Source organism: Oncorhynchus mykiss, chromosome 12 (assembly GCF_013265735.2).
Source record: "Oncorhynchus mykiss isolate Arlee chromosome 12, USDA_OmykA_1.1, whole genome shotgun sequence".
Classification (NCBI taxonomy): Eukaryota; Metazoa; Chordata; class Actinopteri; order Salmoniformes; family Salmonidae; genus Oncorhynchus; species Oncorhynchus mykiss.
Window position 1 is genome coordinate 72,777,906 of NC_048576.1, and position 24,896 is coordinate 72,802,801.

At 41.9% G+C, this 24,896-nt stretch overlaps 1 protein-coding gene across 2 annotated transcripts; it reads right to left on the minus strand.

Annotated features, from left to right (window-relative positions):
- Positions 1 to 162: 162 nt before the first annotated feature.
- LOC110538266 (ubiquitin carboxyl-terminal hydrolase 31) lies at positions 163 to 22,447 on the minus strand. Of its 2 annotated transcripts, none has more exons than XM_021624982.2 (16): positions 21,090 to 22,447; positions 20,776 to 20,907; positions 19,488 to 19,582; positions 19,291 to 19,383; positions 17,354 to 17,489; positions 16,451 to 16,598; positions 16,109 to 16,289; positions 15,812 to 15,923; positions 13,103 to 13,197; positions 12,116 to 12,193; positions 7,482 to 7,611; positions 6,776 to 6,895; positions 6,266 to 6,491; positions 5,978 to 6,136; positions 5,627 to 5,782; positions 163 to 5,433 (listed from the first exon to the last, which is right to left on the minus strand). In XM_021624982.2, exons 1-16 carry the CDS (start codon positions 21,651 to 21,653, stop codon positions 3,959 to 3,961), a joined length of 3,900 nt encoding a protein of 1,299 aa, XP_021480657.2. In that variant the 5' UTR covers positions 21,654 to 22,447; the 3' UTR covers positions 163 to 3,958. The 2 variants fall into 2 exon arrangements, with proteins under 2 accessions (XP_021480657.2, XP_021480656.2); XM_021624981.2 differs by having other exon boundaries at positions 13,103 to 13,193; positions 15,808 to 15,923.
- Positions 22,448 to 24,896: the final 2,449 nt, after the last annotated feature.

Sequence of the window (24,896 nt, forward strand, 5' to 3'; positions counted from 1 at the left end):
TGGACAACTGATGTCCAATGAACTGGCTTTACAGTGCAAAGCAAAAAACATTCACAGGAGACAAGCTCCCTCTAGTGGGTCACAGTGGACAACATTATTTCATAATACTGGAGATATGTAAAAGATTTGTATTAAAAGGGACCATGTACAATAGAACACTGCTTTACATTTTTTTTTATTATTACATTTGACATGTTGTTTTTGCATTGGTAAACCAACATTATGTCTCTCTTTCAAAGAAATGCATTCTTTTTTAAAAAAAAAAAGAGAAAAAAAAAATGCATATTAAAAGTGCATATCCGTCATAAACAAAACATACAAATCAATTAACATAAAGTCTCATGCACTTTCCAAAACTTATTTCATCGTCAAATATTTTCCCGGACTCTTTTTGAACAACTTCCAGAAGACTACAACTGTACAGATAACCACTAAGAGAGTGTTATTGTAGTATTGTAGACATGTGGGCTGCTGCCTGGTACTATTAGGTAGTCAGTATCTACAGTCCAGTGTGTCAATCAAGGAGAGAAGAATGAATCAAATTCCATATGACTGATTAATGACATGGTCTTTACACGATCTAATTAGCTACCACTAACTACGTCAGATGTCCAAGACCAGGGCTCTCCAACCCTGTTCCCGGAGAGCTACCATCCTGTAGGTTTTCCCTCCAACCCTCATCTAGCACACCTAGCTGGTTGATAAGCTGAATCAGGTTACAACTGGGGTTGAAGCAGAAACCTACATGGAGGTTAGCTCTCCAGGAACAGGGTTTGAGAGCCCTGCCCGAGTAGTAGTCTATGCCACAACAGGTGTCTTTATGGCAACTACAACAAGACCAAAAGTGTTCTTTAAAAACAAAATGGAAAACATTCCCATTGCTTAATAATGACATTCATCCATTAACTGACATGCCTTTCATACCTAAATCTAACAGTCAACCAGTTTATAGAAAAGTGAAATGAGAGCAGAGTGCAGAGGCAACACATGAAATGACTGGGCTAAAGATGGAGTCCATCTGTAGTTTCTGTAGTGTTAATAATAAAGTCCTTGCTGGTGAACAAGAGGAAGACTGATAACCTGCTCTTTAAAAAGAGAGCACCCTTTGAACACGTACTCCAGCATAGTGGAAAACAATGAACATATATTGACATAATGAACATGAATGTAAAAAAAAAAGGTAGAGACAATCCCTTAAAACAATCTTAAGACTAAATCCATTTAGTGTAAACTTAAGTTAGAAAACAAGACAAATACAAAATGTTCAGCATCTTAAAGATTTTGGGTTACATCCGTTTCGCAATGTGGTAACATTCTCACATGTAGTAAAAAATAAAAAAAATTAAAAAATGAAAACCCTAAAACATAAGTGTGCAATTAAAGCAATGGAAGTCACTAACCATGCTCTCCATTGCTGGCATTTGGAAGATAGGATATATTGTACATTTACTCTCTGGTTCACATAGCAACAATCTATTGCATAGTTAAGGACATGCATGCGTTAGAGTTATCATGCAATACTGCTTTCCACAGTGTTGAAATGGTTGTTTCCATCGATTGACATCACAGTGGCACAACCATCTACTTAAAAGCCGAAAAGGATAATATTGTTGCAGGCAGCTGATTTCTCTGTGAAAGCTGATTTCACAAATAAAATATATTCAAAGATGAGGATGGGCCATAAAATAAAGCTTTTCATCACCTAAACGTTGCGAATATTTTTTATGTCCATTTTGTGAAAGATGTGGTAAAATGTATTCGTAACATGGCAACAGGAGAATGTAACCGAACAGGTTTGGAACCCGGGTCATCAGTGAGACTCAAGATCATGATAAACTAGAGTCTAGGCCAAGACATTAAATCTGGAAGTCAACACAAGTCTTCAGAAGGGTAAAATACAAAGCAGGATCATGGAGTTAGCCAGCTAACTTGCATAAATATTCTGAAATCTTTCTACAAAATAAAAAGTTACGTTTGAAATGGGTATGCTCTAACTAACCATAAAATCAAGTTATTTCTGGTTGCTTATCAAAGTTAGCTGGCTAATTCATTGATTCTGTTTTGTAGTATACCCCTCAGGTCAAGGCAAAGTAATTCAGTGAGCTAGCGCTGTTATTGGATCAAAAGCCCACCATTTCACCAGTGTTTGCAGCAGCAGCTCACTTAATGACAGTGTAGCCATGGGCAACAATAACAAGTGACAGGTTGTCAGGCTGTTGCTGAGCCCCTACACAATCATTAATATGTTAATAGTTCACATGTAACAGTGGGGGTTTCATTTTCAGACAGACTGTAGCTTTTGGCAGCAAAATGTCTGCTGTGGGGTTTAATATTAAACTTGGTGCAGTAGGTTAGAGATAACAAATCTCAAGACCCTGGAGAAACTGGGTCTCTTACATTGTCAGCAAGCAAAATATTACAAAATGTGTTAAATGCCATTTCAGTAGAAGGGTATCTGAAGATTTCAATATGTTACAAGCAGACCACCAAAAATGTTTACCCTGGTATCTTAAAATCATAATTAAAGTTATCATATTTAACATAGAAGGTAAGACTGATGAACAGTCTTGAGAACTATTGCACTGAAAGGCTTGGGCATGGTAGATTACCAAACGGGTTACAGCAAGACACAGGGAGAGTTCAGTAACAGGTCAAAGCTACAGCTAGAAAAGCTTTGCAGATATGGGGGTGGCACCAGATCTGACTGAAATGACTCGTCAAACTATCATTCAACTAAGGAGAACATCCCATGCAGGGCCTGACAGTGGTACAGTTACGTAGGTACGCTTCAAGTAACAGCAAATAGCAAAACGTTCAGTGCAGTGTGCATTATTTAGATTGAATTGACTTCATCCGAAGACAGGACAAAGGCAAATAAGCACAAATGTTCAACTTAAATGAGCGGTGTTGGATTTTATCAGTACTATACAGCAGCCTCTGGCTGCTATTCCATACATGACAGAAATGTTCATCTCTCATGAGGTACCACAGGTTGAGAGGTGCTACCAGGACTGGTAACTGAACACATAGATCAGGGGTAGGCAACTAGATTCAGCCGCGGATGGTCGGGGGCCGGAACATATTTAGAATAATTTGTACACTGCAAACTGACCATAACTAAGCCCAAAAACAGATTGTATTTGAGAACAATCATTTCAGACCTTGATTACATTGAGACACGATCACGTCTCTTTTTTTTTTATTCAAGAGAATACTTGGAAACAGAGTTCCTAAACTAAACACATTTTTTGACCAAAAACAATTCCCAAAATATATACATATATTTGTTTATACTAAAAACTTTGGGTAGTCCCCCAACCCCCCCCAAAAAATAACTTCCTGGTCGGTTTCGCGCCACAGGACGCCTGTTGCTGACCCGACATAGATATATATTTTTTTTTTTTCAGAACCTCAGCATTTTAAATATTTCAAACAGTGCCAGTATTGCCCTTTGAACAGCACCAGGTGTAGAAAAGGAGTAACATTTTAGACTACTCCACAAAATATCTTAAGACTAGTGTACCCTTACAGCCTTAATAAATGTCAAGTCCTAGCTAGACCCGTTACTCTAGTTTCACGTGACCTTTTTAAACCAAGTAAAAGTAATACATAAAAATTGACAGTAATAGATTTTTTATTAACTATGTTACTGTATAGTGTTGTTCTGGGGAAAAAATATTCCATACTCTATTTACAAAGTGCTATCTTAAAACATTCCTATTGAGTTTTGTGTACAGTAGTAGACTAATACCATACTTTGCCGAAGGCAATGATTTGTTTCCATGACAGGATAGAAAGGCGCTTTTGATCATTTACATCTTGCTTATGAAAAGAAAAATACAAGTACATATATATATATATTATATACTCTCTCAATCTATATATATTTATATCTTAGGCACACGGAAAAGAAAATGCTGCATACATAAAACAACGAGACTGCTATCGATATATGATGTCATTGAGGCTTCTGTGTTGGGCGTGCAGAAGACTGCATGCTGGCAGAAAGATTTCTGGAGGACGCCTGCTTCTCAAGAGGCTTTTTCCCATTGGGGGGAGAATTAAGACTGGATTCAGAAGTGGAAGACTTGGATTTACCTATAACAGGCAACAGAGAGCGTCTGACTGGGGTGGAGGGCTTGGAGGACTCCTTTACCTCAATGACAACCTTGTTCACATGATGCTCTGAGGCACAGGCCGACCCATCCCCCTCCTGAACGCTCCGCCTGGCTGTCCTCTCAGATGCCTTTTTGGCCAGGATGCTGGTCTTACCCAGATCGGCCGACCGACGGGACTCTCTCTGGCGCAGGGCATTCTTGAAGAACGACAGGCCCTTGTCCTCTGACTTGCTGCTGTGCCTAGGGTCCCTGCAGGAGACACTGGGGGAGCGCAGGCTGGTGACAGAGGAGCTGCTGATGGAACTCCGCAAAAACCTCCTCTCTGGACGGACCCCCTCCGCAGTAGTCTTGGTGGGGGTCCTGGCTGCAGCGTTGCTGCCCCAGCGTGGTCTATCAACCAGAGGGCTTACCAAGCCCGAGTCCCGACTGCAGCTCCTCTCCAGCAGCTTCTTCCGACCAGAGGTGGTCTTCTCAAGGCCAGAGGCACTCTTCTTTATGGTGGGGGAGGGGGAAGCAGAGGACAGAGGTGTGGAGATGCGCTGCTTGCGCTGGGGGGTTCCATCTGCCGAGTCAGGACCCTTGGAAGACAAAGACTCTTTCTTTTTGGATGGGGTCCTGGCAGGCGTAGCACTGCCGCTGCTGGTGGTCTTGTCTTTAGAGGTGGTCGCCTTGGGGCCCTTTACCACAGGGCTGGAAGACATTTGGGATGTAGAGGATTTGGGGGTGGAGGACGAACACTGGCGCTTCTTGGAGTTTTTCTCTGGCTCAGACTTGATGGAACTCTTTTTGGACCTGGCGCTCTCTAACTTTGGGGCAGATCCGGCGGTGCTGCTCTTGCGTTTCTGCTCTTTCGACAGGGGGGCTTGTGCGTTTTGGTCCAGAGCTGTTATCTGGTTGTTGTTGTCCGTCGGGTCACTCTTGGAGCTCTTCTTATCGGCCGGCGTGGGGGCCCTGCAGTAGACTTCGTCTAGGATCCTCCTGCCATGGTCCTGGTCGTTGCTGTTCCCCTCCATCATGGCCAAGGGGGCCCTGCCACCAGGGTAGCGCTCATGCCGGCTGTAGCTACCGAAGCAAGACGTGGATACCTTGTCATCACAAGCCTCTCCCCTTTCTCCTATCCTCTCCAAGGGGGGAGAGGAGCGTGAGTCCAGGGAGAAGCGTGAGGGGGAGTTGGACCTCATATGGAGCTTGGCAGAGAGGGACCAGGAGGGCTTCATGCTGTTCTCACTGAAGGCCAGAGGACTGGCGATGGATGACCTGGAAGACCAGCTCTGACGCTGGATGCTCCGAACAAAGGGACGGGTCGAAAATCCACCTAAATAGATACAAATAAATGAGTTTACACTAATGCACTAGACTCAATGAAAGGATAATTTAATGCCCCTTTCTCTCAACTGGGCATAGTAACAGATCCTGTAAGGTTAGAAATAACTAGCTAAAGGAGGGAGAGAGGAGGGCAAAAGAGGTGAAGATGGAGAAAGAAGACAGAGAAACCCAGTGTATCTGACCGTCATCTTCGCTGCGGTCCCCTGTGGTGAACTCCACCGACTCGCCCAGGGAGGCCAGAGAGGTGCGTCTGGAGGAGGCCCCGGAAGCCAGGCTGGCCGGCCTGCTGCCTTGGAGACGGTTCACCCAGTGGTCACACAGAGATGAGCTGGTGGAGCCTGGCACAGATAGACACGACAGTCAAACCCTCAGATCTCTCAAAGATAAACAAGATGTTGATGCTACTGTCCAACTAAGAGTGGACAAACAGTTTTAATGTCACTTAATGGCATTTCTCCTGTAGCACCACGTAATACACCATCTTAACGAAACATTAGTGTCAGGAAAATCCCACACTCCAAGTCACCACTGACCTGCTACGGAGCTGTTGGCGGACCAGGAGGGGATCGTGTTCCTCCTCTGGTAGAACAAGATGTAGGCCGTCTGCTGACACACATCATCATCAGCAACGGGCTGGACCTCACTGTCGTCAAAGCAGTACCACTGTCCGTCAACAGAGTTCTTACAGTAAGCTGGGGGTTAGAAGAACAAGAGATTTAAGGTGATGGTGAAGAAACTGTCAGAATGTAGTGTTATTTTCCTATCCATCTACCTCCAGTCAGTGACTACTACCACCTTACTGCTAAAACCATCGGTCTTACCTGTGTAGTGGCCTCCATGCATGTTTCCGTGGTGATTGCAGACGGCGTACAGGTCGTACAGGTAGTCGTCAGGGTTACGCCCCAGGCCGTAGGGTCGTCTCCATGGTGACCAGTGAGAGGGCAGGCTCCAGCTGCTCTGGGACCTCTTCACCATGTGAGGAGCCATGTCCATGCCAAGCAGAGGGAACCGCACCATGTTCTGCATCTTCACCCTCCTGTCAGCTTCCTTCAGGACACAGCAGTAAACACAGTACCCAGTCAACTGAACTGTTGCTACACCTGCCTCAGACAGGCAGGTGACAGGTCACCGGGTAAGACTGAGTGGTAGTGACTGAACATGGACAAGACAGAACAAGCGACACTGACTGAAGGCAAACCAAGAATAGGAACCAGTCGGGCCACCCAAAGCATGAGCAACTACTGTTACAAAAACAAAACAGGAATGATTGGACACAATTCTCAGTGGGGGAATTGGAAGGGGTGCTGAATGCTTTGTTGTTGGTGCAGTACCTGTCTGAACCTCTTGAGGTGCAGTATGAGCACATCAGGCAGGGTCCACAGGCTGAGCTTGATGCGGCCTTGCTGCAGCTGCTTGCAATGTGGGCAGCGCCAGGCATCATCCGGGGCCAGCTGGAACAGAGACAGCCCACCCATGCGCACACACACACACACACACACGCAGCCATCAAGGAAAAGCTCCCCACCGCAGTGCTTTTAAATCAGTCTCACTCACAGAGGGAGTTCCTGACTGATCTACTCCATGTTTTCACAGCACCCTCATTTCTGTGACCAGTGCCAGTTCTTAAACTGACCAAATCCAGCCTCTGCTAACCACAGTGTATATTCAGTCTATCTGGTGTCCTTCCAGACAGAGAGAAGCCATTATAAAAATGCTGTATTTCAAACATAGAATTAGGGGCAGAATATCCAGCACCCTCAGCATTTCAACAAAATGAAAGGCTATTGGATATTCAGCTGTGGAATAATAAACAAACCCTCTGGTAAGAAGAGAATGTTCCTTTTTCCTGGTCTCTTTTCTTGTTTAAATACATACAACAGCATATAAATGCATCGACAGCCATTGTGTGTGGCCTTGTGATACCAACACAATGTGTGTGTGTGTGTGTGTGTGTGTGTGTGTGTGTGTGTGTGTGTGTGTGTGTGTGTGTGTGTGGCCTTGTGATACCAACACAATGTGTGTGTACTCCAGTGTTACCTGCTCCTCTTTGGTGTAGAGCTGGAGGCACTGAGCGAGGGTGCAGGCCTGGGGCTGATGGTGTTGCTCTCTGTGCAGATACACACTCTCAGCATCAGGGATGTACTCTTCCTCAGTGAGCCCAAACAGACTGCATGGAAGGAAAATCACAGTCAGCCAATCAAATCACTCAACACACTGCCTCCTATCCTAACACACAATACTAAATCTGACACTTCCCAATATGTGGGTATTGCTTAGGTAGTCTAATACTTAAGGATTTCATTCCTTTATGTTATCCTGTCTCCAAATGTCTAAAGACACCCGCATGCTTCCCAGCCGAAACAGTTCCTAAGAGTTTGTGCATATATTATGATGGCATTATGTGACGTTTCTGTTAGTTTTGGAGTTCGGTAAGGGTTTTTTTCGAATGTACGGGCACAGTAGCCGAACTGACCCGATGACGGTAGGCGAACGGAGCCGAAGTCGGTATGCGAAGTCTACACCCCTTCATCGGTGATTGGTCAATAGTAGGGATTCTTCAACAAAGCGTTTGTCATTCAACGAGAGACGGCTTGTTTTCATGCACATTTTTTTTTATTCAGAAATAAATACTGCACCAGATATCTTAGTTAAATGTAAAATTGCTTGACTATGAACTCCTCGGCAAAAACGTCAAAATGAATTACAGATTTCTTGTGTTATCTTCGATTCTTTCTGACTATTTTGTGGAAGTGTATACTAGCTTCGGCATCTCAAAATGGACAAGCAGTACTATTGCTGTTTTTTTTTCTTATTTATCAAGCGAAGGTATTTAAGAGAGTATGCAAGCACACTCGTTCAGGTTTGCCAAGCCGAGTTCGGCAAGGCGCCTGCCAAACTGAAGCATGCAGACTTTTGCCTTAAAAAAGCAAAAACAAACATCAAAGTGCCTCGTCTGCTATACTCGCTCACCCCTGTCTTTAGACAAACAATATATTTTGTTGAAATTAATATTTGTTGGCTTTAAGGGATGGGCATTTGACATGTTTTCACTATTTGAATATCTGGATAATCAAAATACATACGTTTAAAAAAAAATGCAACATGTGACAATTTCAACGATTTTACAACATTATAGTTCATATAAGGAAATCAGAAAGCCGTATGTGGAGGTCCCGGGCTGGCATGGGTCTGTGGTCTGTGGTTGTGAGGCCGTTTGGACGTACTGACAAATCCTCTAAAACGACAATGCGGAGAAATTAACATTAAACTCTCTGGCAACAGCTCTTGTGGACATTCCTGCAGTCTGTATGCAAATTGCACACTCCCTCAAAACTTGAGACATTTGTGACATTGTCTTGTGTGACAAAACTGCAAAGTTTAGAGTGGTCTTTTATTTTCCCCAGCACAAGGTGCACCTGTGTAATGATCACTCTGGGCACAACATTTGAGAGAAATAAGCTTTTTGTGCATATAGAACATTTCTGGGATATTTCATTTCCTCTCTTGGGTAGGGGATGAAAAGCGTGCCCAAAGTAAACTGCCTGTTACTCAGGCCCAGAAGCTAGGATATGCACATAATTGGTAGATGTGGATAGAAAACACTCAAGTTTCTAAAACTGTTAAAATAATGTCTGAGTATAACAGAACTGATTTGGCAGGCGAAACCCAGAGGGCAAACTATCCAGGGGAAGAAAATAATTGAGGTCATAGGATCTTCCAATGGTTTTCTATGGGATACCCTTATTTTTAGGAACCTGGTTGCAGATCCTATGGCTTCCACTAGATGTCAACAGTCTTTAGAAATTGTTCAATGTTTTTCTTTTGAGAATTGAAGAAGTAGTCCTATTCATTGTAAGTGTCACTCCAGGTGGACTCAACTGTTTTGGTGCGCGTAAACTGGAGCGCGCTTCACATTGTTTTTATCCGGTATTAGAAACAGTTTATTCAGTCTAAAATTGTATCAATTATTTATGTTTTAGGGTACCTGAGGTTGGATTAGGAACGTTGTTTGAAATGTTTGGACCAAGTTTACAGGTAACTTATTAGATACTTTGTAGGCATGTTGGGCGAGTTATACCGGGGTATTTCTGAATCAAACGCGCCAAATAAATTGACATTTTTGGGACATAAAGAAGGACATTATCGAACAAAAGCACCATTTGTGATGTTTCTGGGATAGTTTGGAGTTCCAACAGAAGAAGATCTTCAGGAGGTAAGGCATAAATTATATTGCTATTTCTGACTTTTGTGGCGCACCTACCTGGTTGAAATATGATTTTCATGTGTTGGTATGCGGGACGCTATCCTCAGATAATCGCATGGTTTACTTTCGCTGTAAAGCCTTTTTGAAATCTTACACAGCAGCTGGATTAACAAGAAGTTAACCTTTATTTTGATGTATAACATATTTTCAAGAATGTTAAATATTTGAATTTTGTGTTTTTGAATTTCGCGCTCTGCAATTTCACCGGATGTTGGCCAGGCTACCGTCCCACCTGCCCATAAGAAATTAAACATGCGACCAACAATTTACATGTTGTGTTTATATTTTTGTTCAGTATAGATTTTTTCCAAAAGTTATGAGGTTCAAAATGTACCGTTCCAACTTCACTTGGTACACATGGAGCCTTTGATGGTAGTGCTGCTTTGATTGACCGACAATAACAAGCTATACTCGTGAAAAGTGTGTAGGCTAATGGTACGGATTATTTTTTTTAAAATGGAGTGCACACATAAAAGCTCATTAAAAACTGTTGTTTTATTCAAATGTCTAATGTCATGGTCTATCCTTGCATGTAGCAATGTCGCGTAGATAATTACATTATAGACAGTCTTTTCATTAAAATAGGCCTCGCCTATATACAGTGCCTTGCGAAAGTATTCGGCCCCCTTGAACTTTGCGACCTTTTGCCACATTTCAGGCTTCAAACATAAAGATATAAAACTGTATTTTTTTGTGAAGAATCAACAACAAGTGGGACACAATCATGAAGTGGAACGACATTTATTGGATATTTCAAACTTTTTTAACAAATCAAAAACTGAAAAATTGGGCGTGCAAAATTATTCAGCCCCCTTAAGTTAATACTTTGTAGAGCCACCTTTTGCTGCGATTATAGCTGTAAGTCGCTTGGGGTATGTCTCTATCAGTTTTGCACATCGAGAGACTGACATTTTTTCCCATTCCTCCTTGCAAAACAGCTCGAGCTCAGTAAGGTTGGATGGAGAGCATTTTCCACAGATTCTCGATTGGATTCAGGTCTGGACTTTGACTTGGCCATTCTAACACCTGGATATGTTTATTTTTGAACCATTCCATTGTAGATTTTGCTTTATGTTTTGGATCATTGTCTTGTTGGAAGACAAATCTCCGTCCCAGTCTCAGGTCTTTTGCAGACTCCATCAGGTTTTCTTCCAGAATGGTCCTGTATTTGGCTCCATCCATCTTCCCATCAATTTTAACCATCTTCCCTGTCCCTGCTGAAGAAAAGCAGGCCCAAACCATGATGCTGCCACCACCATGTTTGACAGTGGGGATGGTGTGTTCAGCTGTGTTGCTTTTACGCCAAACATAACATTTTGCATTGTTGCCAAAAAGTTTAATTTTGGTTTCATCTGACCAGAGCACCTTCTTCCACATGTTTGGTGTGTCTCCCAGGTGGCTTGTGGCAAACTTTAAACAACACTTTTTATGGATATCTTTAAGAAATGGCTTTCTTCTTGCCACTCTTCCATAAAGGCCAGATTTGTGCAATATACGACTGATTGTTGTCCTATGGACAGAGTCTCCCACCTCAGCTGTAGATCTCTGCAGTTCATCCAGAGTGATCATGGGCCTCTTGGCTGCATCTCTGATCAGTCTTCTCCTTGTATGAGCTGAAAGTTTAGAGGGACGGCCAGGTCTTGGTAGATTTGCAGTGGTCTGATACTCCTTCCATTTCAATATTATCGCTTGCACAGTGCTCCTTGGGATGTTTAAAGCTTGGGAAATCTTTTTGTATCCAAATCCGGCTTTAAACTTCTTCACAACAGTATCTCGGACCTGCCTGGTGTGTTCCTTGTTCTTCATGATGCTCTCTGCGCTTTTGACGGACCTCTGAGACTATCACAGTGCAGGTGCATTTATACGGAGACTTGATTACACACAGGTGGATTGTATTTATCATCATTAGTCATTTAGGTCAACATTGGATCATTCAGAGATCCTCACTGAACTTCTGGAGAGTTTGCTGCACTGAAAGTAAAGGGGCTGAATAATTTTGCACGCCCAATTTTTCAGTTTTTGATTTGTTAAAAAAGTTTGAAATATCCAATAAATGTAATTCCACTTCATGATTGTGTCCCACTTGTTGTTGATTCTTCACAAAAAAATACAGTTTTATATCTTTATGTTTGAAGACTGAAATGTGGCAAAAGGTCGCAAAGTTCAAGGGGGCCGAATACTTTCGCAAGGCACTGTATACATTTTTTTAAATGAATACCCTCGCAAGTAATTGAGTACTAACGTCTGTTTGGATATTATAATAACCGTCCCCATCCCTAGTGGCTTTATGGGAATAATTGGTCATGTATTTCCCTGCAGGATAAATCTCACCACAAACCCCCAGAAACATGGCCTTTATCAAAGAAATGCAGAGCACCAGCAATATTGTTGTGCAGCGTTCACTCACTAATCCTTGGTCTCTTTGTCCCACTCCACCACTATCTTGACGTGCGGCGGTCCCCCCTGGCCACAGGACTTGTACGCTCTGCCAAGGAAAGATTATGTTGAGGAAAAACGAGAACAAGACAGTTTCACAACTTAAACACATATCAACCAACAAGCTGTATTCCTCTTATCTTCAAAACACTACAAATCTAAGTGAATTGGATTTACATTACCCGTGGGGCTGTCTTTTTGTATGCTGTACACATATCTACCCAGCTTTTTAGTGTGTGTGCTGTGTGACAAACTCCCATTCTATTCAATTGAATCAGCAACTGGGACAAACTATAAACCAAACCTGCTGAGCAAGCAGTGTGTGAAGAAACAGATACCAAAACATGTAAAGGCACGACATTTAACAGTTCTGGTGACAAAAGAGCATCTGATCTGGCATTCAAGTGTGGTTAAAGGATTACAAGGAGGCAGTAAACTGTAAACAAAATTGTGAATTGGTGAGAGGAGGTGGTGTTCAGTAGGAAGATAACATTTTGAAAAGGGGAGATAATACCTGAACACAAATGTCCTTTTTCTGGTGAGAAACGTTTTGCTATGTGCCCCCGACTGAACATGACCCTGGTTGAGAGCTACAGTTGAATAATAATATAACATATTCCATTTAGCAGACACTTTTATCCAAAGCGACTTACTGTCATGAGTGCATACATTTTTTTACGTACAGATGTGCTTTCTTAATTTGATCACTGTTGCTACAGAGAATTTTCCGGTGCGTCAGGAAATGCAAACTTATTGCATTTGAGGTTTAATGAAAAATGTATCAACCCCTACAAAAATGTCCATTAATTAATAAGATCCACATAATATAGAAACTGGTCAAATTAAGATATCACATCTGTATTGGTGGTCCCGGGAATCGAACACACTATCCTGGAGTTGCAAGCACCATGCTCTACCAACTGAGCTACAGAGGACCAGGAATAACAAGGAGACTGACCTTTCCACTGTTGGGTGACAGAGAGGCTGCTCCTCTTGGGGCAGGAGGTACGTGATGCCAACCACACCAACCACTCGTAGGCTGAAGGGCCCTACCTGCAGATAATACCAGGACTTTAGTTACTCACTATCCCTATTCCCACCACCTGACTGCTACGTATAGACATGTTGCACGGCCGCGCTTTTTAAACCAGACCAACAACATTCTAGCCAATGAGGCAACTTAAACGTCTAACATGCCGTTACATGGGAATCAACTGTTTATTTCTTTAGAGTCTAAGACATAGGATAGTGGGTACTAAACTGACATATGAAATTGTTTTAAGATGGTCATACTATGGATCATTTAGCTAGTTGATTTTGAATTTTAGGACCCTTTTAGGTATAAAAAAATATATAAAAAATGTATTTGATAAAATTATGATTTTGGCCTTTACTACTAAAACCCATAGAAATGCATTGAATAACACATTTAAGAATGGCAAAAAGGAGAGTCAAAAAATGAATTGGAAGAAACAAGGTTTTGAAGTGTCTGTCCTAAATCTAGGACATAAAAAAACTCAGGAAACATAAACTACCGTTCAAAGGTTTAGGGTTATTTAGAAATGTCCTTGTTTTTGAAAAAAAAAAAACATTTTTGGTCCATTAAAAATAACATCAAATTGATCAGAAATACAGTGTAGACATTGTTAATGTTGTAAATGACTATTGTAGCTGGAAACGGCTGATTTTTAACGGAATATCTACATAGGTGTACATAGGCCCATTATGAGCAACCATCTCTCCTGTGTTGGCATGTGTTAGCTAATCCAAGTTTCATTTTAAAAAGGTTAATTGATCATTAGAAAACCCTTTTGCAATTATGTTAGCACAGCTGAAAACTGTTGTTCTGATTAAAGAAGCAATACAACTGTCCTTCTTTAGACTAGTTGAGTATCTGGAGCATCAGCATTTGTGGGTTCAATTACAGGCTCAAAATCACCAGAAAGAAATAACTTTCTTCTGAAACTCATCAGTCTATTCTTGTTCTGAGAAATGAAGGCTATTCCATGTGAGAAATTGCCGAGAAACTGAAGATCTCGTACAACGCTGTGTACTACTCCCTTCACAGAACAGTGCAAACTGGCTCTAACCAGAATAGAAAGAGGAGTGGGAGGCACCGGTGCACAACTGAGCAAGAGGACAAGTACATAAGTGTCTAGTTTGAGAAACAGACGCCTTGCAAGTCCCCAACTGGCAGCTTCATTAAAAAGTACCCGCAAAACACCAGTCTCAACGTCAATAGTGAAGAGGCGACTCCGGGATAGTGGCCTTCTAGGCAGAGTTGCAAAGAAAAAGCCATATCTCAGACTGGCCAATAAAAATAAAAGATTAAGATGGGCAAAATAACTGACACTGGAAGATTGGAAAAAAGGAAGATTGGAAAAAAAGTGTTATTTACAGACGAATCTAAGTTTGAGGTGTTCGGATCACAAAGAAGAACATTTGTGTGACGCAGAAAAATGAAGATGCTGGAAGAGTGCTTGACGCCATCTGTCCGGCATGGTGTAGGCAATGTGATGGTCTGGAGGTGATTTGGTGGTGGTAAAGTTGGATATTTGTACAGGGTAAAAGGGATCTTGAAGAAGGAAGGCTATCACTCCATTTTGCAACACCATGGCATACCCTGTGGATGGAGCTTAATTGGAGCCAATTTCCTCCTACAACAGGACAATGACCCAAAGCACAGCTCCAAACTATGCAAGAACTATTTAGGGAAGAAGCAGTCAGCTGGTATTCTGTCTATAATGGAGTGGCCAGCACAGTCACCGGATCTCAACCCTATTGAGTGCCCAGCAACCCAATCCAACTTGTGGGAGGTGCTTCAGGAAGCATGGGATGAAATCTCTTCAGATTACCTCAACAAATTGACAACTAGAATATCAAAGGTCTGCAAGGCTATGATTGCTGCAAATTGAGGATTATTGGACGAAAGCAAAGTTTGAAGGACAATTATTATTTCAATTAAAAATCATTAATTATAACCTTGTCAACATCTTGACTATATTTCCTATTAATTTTGCAACTCATTTCATTTATGTTTTCATGGAAAACAAGGAAAAGTGACCCTAAGTGAGCCAAACTTTTGAACGGTAGTGTATATATATATATATATTTTTTTTTTTTACACATATTTAACCGCTTTTTTGTGTAGGCTCAAAACTACCTTCATACTTCCATTCGTTTTTTTGAACTAGTACCTGGTTATCTTCAGACGAGTCCTGAGACATTTGTGGGGGGTCATAGAGCAAAACAGTTTGTGGGAGTCTTACTTTGCATAGAGTGGTCATAATAGTTTCTAGGTCAAACTGTTCAGATGCTACAGACCTTTTCGTGAGAAGAACCATTTTCGTGATGTCTCATGGTCTGACAAACACCGCTCTAGCTCTGCCGCCTTTAACCTCAGATGCGGAAGTGCGACACTGGTGGATACAGTGGACTGAGAGGCATCCAATGCAAAAAAACATCTCTAGCTTAAACTGACGGATTTTGATGGGGATTTTTTGTTTTGTAATTGATCAACTCTAGGGGGTTAAATGCAGTAAACCACAGTGCCTACTAGTGAAAGCCTACACAGGTTGTAATTCAGACTCTTTTGCCATATCATCATTTTTTTTTAGTTGACCTGCATTCTGTGGGGTTGTGTTTCCATTCACTATCCTCCACCCACCTGAATGTAAACTCCTGGCCTGAGCAGGTGATGCATCTTCTCCAGGATCTCCTTCTGCAGGATATCCCAGGTCACAGTGCGATCCATGTACAGAACAAATGGAAGACCAAACCTGGAACAGAGGGAATGATATTCTCCTGTTAACAGAGTCCCAAGTATATTTTAATATAACAAATATCATATGACCTGCATGGTGTACGGTTTCAGAGGACAGTTGAAAACACTGGGCAGTAGTACCCATAGAAATACAATTCCAACATCGCAGTCAATATTATTAATATTTCATCTCTATAGTACCTCCTCCCTTGGTGACCGGTGCAGGCTCGGTTACAGATCAGCAGGACCATCTTGTCGGCCCCTGTGTTCTTATTGGCCGATGCAGTGGCAGGAATCACGGCTCCTTGCATGAAAGATGGAGTCCTGCTCATCTCATTCCCAAACTTTAAGTTGTTCTGGTTCAGGTTGGCAAGGAGACTCCCTGGATTTCAAATCCCAATCGGTCATTGATACTCAGTCAATAGTTCAATATACATTAGAGAATGCATGACAAGTACACTACCAAAAAAAACATCCATTGAGAAATGCCCAAAACGTATTGAATAATGTGATATCAACAGTAGATGAATAGTGAAGAGGTACCTCTCTTGGTTCGAATGTTCTCTAGTCTGAACATCTCAGGCGTCTCAAAGGCAAAGATGGAATCGCTCTCCTGAATGATATTGAGATTGTCGTCGTCATCACAGAAGGAGCGATGGAAACCGTCGTAGTACATCTCCGTCAAAACAAACTGAATCAGAGGCAAGCGGAGAAGGCCAAAACAAGTCAATACGCTGCTGCCATTTAGTCAACACTGAAACCTTTTATTCAGATAAGATGGTGAAACAGATTAGAGTTAGGCCATGCTCATTTCAGTGAATGAATTACAGAACATAAATAAACAACATCAATATTCTCTACAGTGTATAGGCCTACCTCTTCTGCAAATACAGAACAATGGTAAATATGGAAGACTACACACCATGATTGAAAACCTCCTCCCTTTCTCCTGGAGTCCTTGCCATATCCCTCAATCATGACAACTTTTCTTATTCAGACCAGGATTTCACACACACTAGTGTTCTGCTTAATGTAATCCAATGACAGCACTGTATGAACGTTTCAGCCACATCAAACCCAAGGCATCAGTTCTGTTGATCTTCGATAAAATGGGCTCTGTTCCAGTGATCCCTTCATCCTGATTAAAGAGACGATGATGCACTAGCCTAATAGTACTTACGACAACACTGTAAAGCAGTTATTAATACTGAAATGGGCACACCTGCTGGTACAATCAGACTATTACCCAGGGATGAATCATTAAAGGTAAAAGAAAGCCTAAATAGGGTGCTCCTTTACTGTTCTTTTCAGATAACATTCCTTTGAAATCCTTAGTAGCGAGGTAGCACCAGAAAATAAAGCAATCAAGTTAACTTCTGTGTGTGTGTAACCTAGTAAGACAGAGCTGAGGCTGCTAGTGATAAGAGAGCAGGAAGGAAGCAGCACCTGGTCCAGGGGGATCTTGGTCTCACGTGACACAGCATCTCGGAGTCTGGACACGGTGCTGTTCAGGGGCACGGCCACACCGATCCTCATACAGTGAGAGTACTTCCCCTGGTAGACCACTGTCACATACAGAGGCCTGGGAAGAGAGAGGAAACATGGGAATGACAGGGATAAAATATTGGCACCATATAAGGAATTACAAAACACCAGATAAAAACCACTGACAAAGGCCAGGAAATAACAGAACGGACAAACTCAACTTTCGCCAAATTAAACACAATTATGTCCAATAATCAACCTCCTAGGAGAGGACACGTTTCCACCTCCTCTAGTAATGCTGCTACAACACTGTCTGGAGACTGCTAATTTGTAATTACTCTGTGAGAGCACTGAGCAGGATTCCTCTAGTGACTGTGTGGATCAGTGCTACTCTAAGCTGACACTAAGAATTTAGCCAGCAGGCACAGCAACGCAGCTTTTTCAGGAGTTCAGTTTGAGACACCCCACATTCTGGAGAACCCTCATTTTTAAGATGGTTGCCATTCAGTTATGTGGGATCGGTCTTCACATCAGCTCAACTATGGCCAGAAACAGTGGCATAAGAGGCTTAGCAGAATCTTTTTATTCAGAGAAATAACCTAGATGCTTCAGACCAGTGATAACTGATAACCCAAAGTTGAGTAACAGAATTGTGTTTCTGGGAGAAGGAAGAAGTAGTAGTGAAGCCAGAGTGGTGAGCCATTGAGCCTTGGTCTGGAGGACCATTATTCTGTCATCAATCAGATTACAGCCGGAGGACATCACTGTATCATGAGGACAAAAAAGGCCATGCGTGTCCCAGGTACCTCAGTTTAGGAGCATTATGAATCCTCAGCTGAGTGAGCATAAAGGTGGTTTTGACTGCTAGGCACAAATAATGAAACTCAAAATACTAAAATGATGACAGAAAAGAACCTAACATATTCCTAAAAAGTCATAGGCCTACATCTTCATTTCAGATTTAAAAGTAAGTCTATTTCCCTTTTTGCTTTAGCCATTGAGTGTTTGTCTGGGCATGTAGCCCTTAAATTGACTTTAGAAATAGAAGAGTCCCATAATTACTGGCTTGGTTTGGTCTGCAGATGGGCCAAATATGCCATTTTGGAGACAAAAACGACATTCCTTCTTATTTACTTTGCTTCCGCAACCCTGGGAAATTGAAATGAACCGCAGTCTCAAGTAGTCTCATCTACAAGTTCATGCTAGGTAAAGCTCCGCCTTATCTCAGATCACTGGTCACGATGGCAACACCCACCCGTAGCACGCGCTCCAGCAGGTGTATCTCACTGATCATCCCTAAAGCCAACACCTCATTTGTCCGCCTTTCCTTACAGTTCTCGGCTGCCCGTGACTGGAACGAATTGCAAAAATCACTGAAGTTGGACACTTGTCTCCCTCACCAACTTTAAACATCTGCTATCTGAGCAGCTAACGGATCACTGCAGCTGTACATAGTCCATCGGTAAATAGCCCACCCAATTTACCTACCGCATCCCCATACTGTTTTTATTGATTTACTTTTCTGCTCTTTTGCGCACCAGTATCTCTACCTGCACATGACCATCTGATCATTTATTACTCCAGTGTTAATCTGCAAAATTGTAATTATTTGCCTACCTCCTCATGCCTTTTGCACACAATGTATATAGACACATTTTTTCTACTCTGTTATTGACTTGTTTATTGTTTACTCCATGTGTAACTCTGTGTTGTTGTCTGTTCACACTGCTATGCTTTATCTTGGCCAGGTCACAGTTGTAAATGAGAACTTGTTCTCAACTAGCCTACCTGGTTAAATAAAGGTAAAATAAAAATAAAATGTACATTTCAACACTTGTCAACAGTCTTGTTCCTCCCACCAGACCGAATGATGGAACACAGCAGAGGTGTGTACTCACCTTGTGTGAGGTAAGAGGATGGGAAGGGAGATGCAGAGGAAAGGATCAAAGGTGTTGCTCTGTTTTTGGCAATGCGGGCAGGTGAGCGACGACCTGTTGGTAAGAAAGGGAACTCATTTGTCTCAAAAGAAGTCATGAGGAATAAACAGAATGGAGATGATAAAACTCCTCAGGGGTAAGCATCAAATAAGACCTACCTGTACTGGGCCTGAAATAGCTCTTGCACAAATGAACCGGTAGAGAGTGGAAGAGAAGGCCCCTCTAGACCCCCATCATCCTCTTCCACTGGTGGCTAATAGGACAAAACAGAGTGGATGAGCTCTTAGACGATTTAGGATATTGAGGCTGTATTCTATTCACTAGGTCAATGAGCATCCAAAGCTGTCTGAAAAACATCGAAAGGATAAGAGACCAAAATACAAACAAAACTGCCTGTGACGGTGCAGCTCCTCTGACTTATCCTCAAGGAACTATGAGCATTTGACTAGGCAGACTAATCAACAAAAGCTCTGTGGGGTCTATTCAGGTCACGTCTCTCACTCTGCATGTCTAAAGTCTTCTTCATGCTTCGGTTCAGGATAGGCGCCTAAGGTGATCCAAACGAATGCACTCGCATACTCCCTTAAAAGACCTTTGCTTTTAAAACGAGAAAGTGACAATAGTACCGTTTGTCCATCTTAAGACACCGTAGCCAGTATAAACTTCCTCAACATAGTCAGAATTCATCTAAGATAACTGAAGAAATCTGTCATTACATTTTGACGGTTTTGCTGAGATCTAAGTTGGATAATTTTACTTTTCAAGTGAACAAAATTTGAATGAAGAGGATTTGTGATGACAAACTCTTCATTGAAGAATCCCTACTGTTGATCAATCACCGACAAAGGGGCGTAGACTTCGGCTACACATTTTGGCTTGCCTCGAGATAAAACGTCAGCACGAACAGCTGAAAACTCCTTGCCTATGACCAAAACAAATAAAATGTCACCATAATATATGCACTAACTGTTCCAAACTGTTTCAGATGGGAAGCAATCCAGGAAAGGGACACAGAACACCATCACTTCCTGTTCATTCTCCCATTAGGAGGTGAATCAGTCAGTACTCCGTAAAGTAAGGAAGTGAGCTCTCTCTCCTAACTTGGTTGTTCCAGTGCTCTGGAAGATTGATGCCTGATATGGGGCTCTGCGTTCAGAAATGGGTTAGGTCTGTAAATCTGTCCTGCAGGATGCCAGGCCCTTACCCTTGCTCAAATGTTAATCCGTTTGGAATGTCTGAATGAGGCTTCAAAGGACATCACAATTAGCCAGCCACCTCCTGTCACCTCGTCCACTCAGACTGCTGACTCACCTCAGGTACAGCTCTATTCGCTGCTAGCTCGGGGTCACATCACTAGCTGTCTCGTTGTGCTAACCTGGCCACTACCACCGTTCCTGAAGTTGCATTAGTAGGCCCTAACTCTATGATGCGCAAACAAAAGTTTACCTTAATGGAAGGCCTGTTGTTGGGATGGTTGTTGAGGTCTTCATGTACCCTGTCCAGAAGCCAGAGCAGAAACTCCTGGGCATCATGCTGAGCATTGCCTTTATACTGCAAAGCACTCTTTGAGACAGCATTCTGCAACAAACAGCACAAGCAACACTGCTTGACAATTCTGGTGATAGCCTAGTCTCAGAAGTATGGTGTAGCCCAAATGTATTTGACCATTTCAAATATGTGTAGTATAGGCTGATTCTGCGGACCAAATGCAGTCCTGTGAGAGAAGCAGTCTTGCTTTATGATACATTGTACCAACTTACTTTGAACTCCCTGCTGTGCTGTGGGGTGTATTCAAATGTCCACAGGGCCCGGACCAGTCCAGACAGCTGCTCTGTCACCTCGCCTCTGTCATGAGGGCCCTTCCTTCCCAAATGCACACCGTTTGTCTTTGGTTTCTCCTTCTCCTCATCCGTTTCCTCGACTCCCCGGTATTGTTCCAGTGCCAAATACTCAGCAAAGAGTTCAGTGTTACTCAGGCACTGGAGGATGGCATTCATGAAACAAGTGTTACCATGGTTTTTGAGACCAGACACTCCAGGGACCTTCTCTCCGAGGAAACGGTCACTATCATCCAAAGCTGGTGAATCTTTGCCTCCAGTTTTGAATAATGTGAAACCCCCGTCGTCTTTGTCACCTTCAATAGCATGCCCATCTGATCCAAAATGGGACAGGGTTGACAGGGTCCTGAGGACTCTGCCCATAAAACTACCCACGGAGCGCACAGAGCCTCGTCTGAAGAGTTTCTTGCTGAAGCTACCAGATTTCTTCTCTTTAGTCGTGGCTTTACTAGACATGATTGCCTGACTTGTTGGGCACCCCCTCATGCAATAAATGTAAAAATACAATCTTTCCTGTGAGGAATGAGCTGAGCTAGCTAGCTAGCAAACTAGAATTAACTTTCAGCTGTCTCGTGCTACATCTTAATTGGGAAGTCAAGTTACATCTCAACCCATCAACTAGCTAGTTAGCTAACGTTAGCTAACAGTAGCTTGCTGGGATATATTTCCCATACTAGGGGTACAGTACTGACTACCATTAAATACGTGTCACCGCATTTTCAAAGACAAGTGTTATGTTGATTTAACTGGACAGCTAACCTTAGCGTGTCAGCTAACACAACAACAATCCATAGCTAGCTAATCAGCTAAATTGTCTAGCTAGCTTGTAAACTATCCATTGATCCATTTTAAGTGATTCGATTTAGTAAAATACACAAATTACAATAAGCTGACGGATTGCATTTGTATATGCTAAACGAGTCAACCTATCCACTGACGTTCATGCAAATCGTTTCTTGTAGCTAGCTGATTGTTTTTATAGTTAGCATTTGCACATTAGCTAGCTTTGCTAGCCAGAGATCTAACCACTGCATAAATGAGTCCCTTGCGCAGAAGTGTCCTTCCATCCCACCCGAAAATAGAAATGCAGTTACCAAGCAGAGACGTTTAATTCCGTATCCTTGGTTAACTTGAGTGGGATTGTAAGATTTCGTATGCTTTCCAAGCTGAGGTATCCTCCTAAATCCGAGTATCCATTGCAACGGAGCCAGTTTTTCACACTTTCAGCTACAAAAACACGGACACTGCAGGACAGCAGAGAAACAGCTGACGTAACAGAGTCAACGCCAAAATACAACTGGGGGAGAGAGGGGTTCCACTGTACCATTTTTCCATAAATCAAACGTTTTGTATCAAAGTATCAAAATGTGCACTATTGAATAATAAAGTAAATGTTTTATTTTATTTTTTAATGTAGGCCTATCCATAATCATGCAGTTGACAATTAAGGAAATACTTCCTGATGTAAGGACAGTCCAAAAAATATTGATTATAAGACTGACAAATATTTGCTTTTTTGTTTTGGGTTGCAAGTATGAGAGTGTTGGGTCTCCTATAGTACAGGGTGGGGCCCTATAATAATGGGGTTAATGAAATCTGAGAGGTGGTATTTTTCAGTTCCCACTGAGATCCAGACTGACATCAAGTTGGTCTTCTGGTATTTTAATGCACCACAACATACAAAATGTACAACAAGTAGGATGGTGGAATCAATCCGTGACTGCCACATCTTGGCTGAATGGCCTCACCATATAGCCTACATCATACAGTGATAGATTTAGCTTTATTGAATTTTATGTAACCTATCACATACACATATTAGCCTATCAAAATACAACATTTAGCTCCATGATCTACTAAAACGCAAAACAGAGAGACATAGTAAAACAATATATATTTTAGATCGGTGTTAGAGGAAAAGGAATCAGTCTGATGAGGGAATCAGCAGTCAAGGTCACCAGCATAAAACCAATTGTAATTTGAGTCTTCATTGTGCCCGCCTCCTATTCCTCTACCCACCAATCAGCATGTCTTCTGTCATATCACACAGGACAAAATTAGCCTAATGCAATTTGTCCTTTATATTCTCTAAATTTGAGATGGGAGGGAGAGTCACAGTGAGCTTTGTAATATATAACCTACTTTCAGACATCAGACACAAAGTCAAACATTCAATTATGTAGGCCTACTGGTTCATGCATTTCCCTTATTGTTTTACACTGAACATAGTACTGTTTTGACACCTACAAATGATGCTAACCTAAAGACGCAAGGATGTGATGAGTAAATGTGTGTATTTAATTCCCATGAGTCACTTTCCTCATCAATGTCTTTCTTGGACCTTTAGTTATTATTTTGCTGAAGCTATAGCTATTGGGTTGGTGGAACTTAGAAGTAAGGTAAAATTAGGTAACCTAGATACAGATCCTAGAGGTACAGATTAATCCATATGCTGCCTCCACATGCCCAGATCATTTAGTTCCCATATGCTTGGGACATGGCTTAATTTCCTGTTCTTTTAAGCTGACCTCAGCACACACAGTGACTAGATACTGTGCATCCCAGCAGCACCTCTCATCATTATGATATCTATCCAATTACATCTCTCCCAAGTAGCTCAGACTAGAGTGCAAACCATAGACTTTACATAAAAGAAGGGTGTGTAGACCATGCATTTTACTGGGAAACATTGTATGATGATACTATTACATCCATTTCATCTTATCCTGGTGTTCAGTGCCGCTGTATTGTAGTATACAGTACATGTTATAGCAAACTATTTAATGCAACATTTAATGCCAAGAAATAAGCTGTTATTTTCTACAAAATTATATAGCATTCAGCCATGTGACTATTGCCCTCTGCTGTTTGGAGAAAGGAAGTCAGTCACCAAGTATGATTTTGAAAATAATTAATTATTTTCACTGCAGTGTAGACTACATTTCTTGGAAATTAGCACCCCCTAATTTAGCTACAGACAGATGATTATTTAAAAATCCCCACATGTAGGCCTAATATAATCTACAGTGTGGTTTTATAGAATGGTTTGACTCATTTGATCATTTTGTGATGGCAAAATACATGCCTGTGCACACACTCGCGCCAATAGACTTACTTTTAGGCCTAGATCTTTTTTAAACATGTTGGCCCACACTGCTAAATACTCCCCTTATTGCTAGCAAGTGCCCCAGTTATCTGTGACTGAAATTGATTTAAAAAAAAGATATATTAAATCCTTCAGTTTGTGCAGTGATTTCAAGTGCTTACTTTGTGTTTGTCTTACCAAATCACACTTCTTGGTATACAGTCTGAAACAAAGCACTGCCAAATCTTGGAAATGTTCCTTACAAGCCAGAATGTTGAATAAAATTACATTTTAACTTACTCTACCGGTTGCCTGTGCAGTTCATCCTTTACCTGTGAGCCAAAACATCCACAGGAAAATAATCCACTGGGCATGGATGTCAATTCAAAGTCTATTCCACGTTGGTTCCATGTATTTCATTGAAATGTGGAAACAACATTGATTCAGTCAGTGTGTCCCCAGTGGGTATTTTTTTACCAAAGTTTTTAGAGTGCCAGTACTGAAGTTGAAATGCAGAAATTATTAAATATAAAAGCATTAGACCTCACTAAAAGGCGTCAGTCATACAAAAGTTATACTTAAATCCAAACTGGTTCTCTAGCAAATTAGTAAGAATGTCCCACCCCATGTTCAAGAATGGCCTT